The sequence below is a fragment of the Sabethes cyaneus genome, chromosome 2 (assembly GCF_943734655.1).
Source record: "Sabethes cyaneus chromosome 2, idSabCyanKW18_F2, whole genome shotgun sequence".
NCBI classification, from domain to species: Eukaryota; Metazoa; Arthropoda; class Insecta; order Diptera; family Culicidae; genus Sabethes; species Sabethes cyaneus.
In genome coordinates this window covers 141121626-141123989 of record NC_071354.1, presented here as the reverse complement: position 1 = coordinate 141123989, position 2364 = coordinate 141121626, and the positions used below count along the sequence as shown (strand labels likewise).

The window sequence follows — 2364 nt, the reverse complement described above, 5'->3', positions numbered from 1 at the left end:
ATGACGTACTATCTATGCACTTCGTTGAGTTTACGAGAATATTTTAGACGTGAAGGTTGCTGTGCAATATATCAAGCCCAGTGACGTTTGTTCGGAGACTATTTATTCTTTCTTCAATATGATAACTTTACATGTACCATAAAAAACAAATGTACCACTAAATTGCTGCTGAAATTCATTGGTAACTCTTATCAGACATGCTTGCACACACTTACTAACTACTGTAAATAGCTTCTGTTAACAATAGTGATCACTTCTATACCACTCCTATCAATCAACCTCTAGTTTTCGGAAGCTACCAGTTATCGTTTCCATTCCCAATTGACCGTTATTATTATTGCGATCATTGTTGTGTCGTGTGATGATACCTCGGTCGCTCAAAATCTTCATCTTATCCAGTGCTAGTAACGCGCTGCGTTTAGCTGCTAGTTCCAGCTTCCAACTTTCAATCATATCAACCAGTGGGATCTTTCCGCCCAGCTCTTTCGGTAGACAAGCTGGATCTACTTTCTTACATAGATCCTGTACTGTGACGTGAACCTATTTTGCGAAAAATATAACATTATCAAAGGATTTAAATCATTGGAAGCTTCTGTCTACCTGTAGCCGTTCCTTCATCTTTTTAGTAATAATCGATCTTCCGGCTTCGATGACGTATTTGACCGCCGACGGCACGTTAACGAAATGGACCTCTTTATGACGCATGGGAATCGATTGCTCACCCCATCTAACCATTCGGAGGAAATCGGTGGGATTCCAGCTTGATATGTGGGCTGTTGTTATTCCCCTAAAGTCGCCAATATGGACAAAGCCCAAGATCTGATTTTGAGGATCCTCTAACAGAGTTTCATATGTTATGGAGTGTACCCGTGACATTTCGGTGCTATCGTGCTCGGATGGGTCGAAGAGACCTAAAACAACAGATTTGAAATTATGTGTATAAGCTCATCTACTTTAATCTTACTTGCAAATCCAATAATGAGCCGTCTGCCATTCTTGTCCCGAATTGGCGATGCCAACATGTATCCGTTATTAATAAGTTTGTTTAACTTTGGTGACAAAAAATCTAAATCGTGCACCATATGCATCTGAAGTCGGCGTAAATTCAAATACTTCAGGAGCATTTGTTCTGCCATGAATACGCTGAACTTTTTCGTACGCAAAAAACGCAACAGAAAAAGATCATCGGTGCGAACGTTCTCAATGTCCTGGTTCTGCCTGATCCATTCGCGCATCTGCTGAAGACTTTGTTCGCGGATTGCTTTATCCTCTCGCAATTCCTTGCGAGCAACATTCATTACCGCATCGGTGACACCAGTATCCTGGAACAGGTCACCCTTCATTTTATCGCCGTTACTGGACCAAGGAAAACTCAGTATGACGCGGGTGGTTGTCATTTTGCTGACTTAGAGTACTGTAAAAAGAAAACATAAACTGAAGGTTATTTATCGACTAAGGCAGTAGGTACAGACATATCTTATCTTAATTATAAAATTTCATTCTTAAACCTAGTTTTACAATAGTTAAAATCAAGCACGTAGTTCACTTTATTGAACAGCCGACAATCAGATATCGATATCAGAAGAATTGTAAAATTTTACATTTTTCTTCTCTCCCAGAGTCCTCTCCCAGTTCCCAGAGCCAGGAAGCAGATATAAGTTAAAATTCACAAGAAAGCGTATGGAATGGTATGAGACTCATTACTATGTCTATTGACAGCAAGTGGTAACCTTACTGAAATACTGAAGAAGCCCTTTAACAAAAAATGGATATTTTTAGCCAGTAGTACGTATTTGTACCCTTGATTTATAAAACCCTTGAAGTATAAAACGTTGTCTGCCATCAGCTACCAGGCACTTTGTAAAGTCTTGATGTTGTGGCCAAATTCCACTATTCACATTTTAAAAGACCTAAAAGTTGCTTCTGTTGCCGCCTGAACAGTTGGGATACTTATGACAACATCGGTCGTTATATGGAAAAATCGGGCAACAGTTTGGAACAATTTGCATTCCACATGTTGCCACTCTAAACGCACCTTTATGCCTTGATTATTTCTACAATCGAGTTAATGTCCCTTCTTATAGATAACTCAAATGAGGCCAGTCTGGCGTCATCTTTCCAGATCTTCAAAATAATCAGGCGGATTACTTGATGCAGTTGCTCGTTGTCGGCATTTAGAATTTCGACCAGTTACCGTCTTTCTCAGCAGCCTGACCATTTTGCAGCTCACTGATGAATTTTTCAACCTCCTCAGCCTCCTCAACCTTTCAACCTGACTCTACAGCGTAACCGTCGTTTGCAATTTGTATACTGTTTCAGTTGCTCTTTGCGTTTCCCTAACATTCAACAAAGTCTGGATGTGCT

The 2364-nt window shown here is 40.1% G+C and overlaps 1 protein-coding gene across 1 annotated transcript; it reads right to left on the bottom strand.

The window, feature by feature from the left end:
- Nucleotides 1-270: 270 nt before the first annotated feature.
- On the bottom strand, nucleotides 271-1397 carry LOC128738034 (clavesin-2). The gene is made up of 3 exons (XM_053832849.1): nucleotides 965-1397; nucleotides 601-911; nucleotides 271-540 (listed from the first exon to the last, which is right to left on the bottom strand). The coding sequence occupies exons 1-3, from the start codon at nucleotides 1395-1397 to the stop codon at nucleotides 271-273; spliced, it is 1014 nt and encodes a 337-aa protein (XP_053688824.1).
- Nucleotides 1398-2364: the final 967 nt, after the last annotated feature.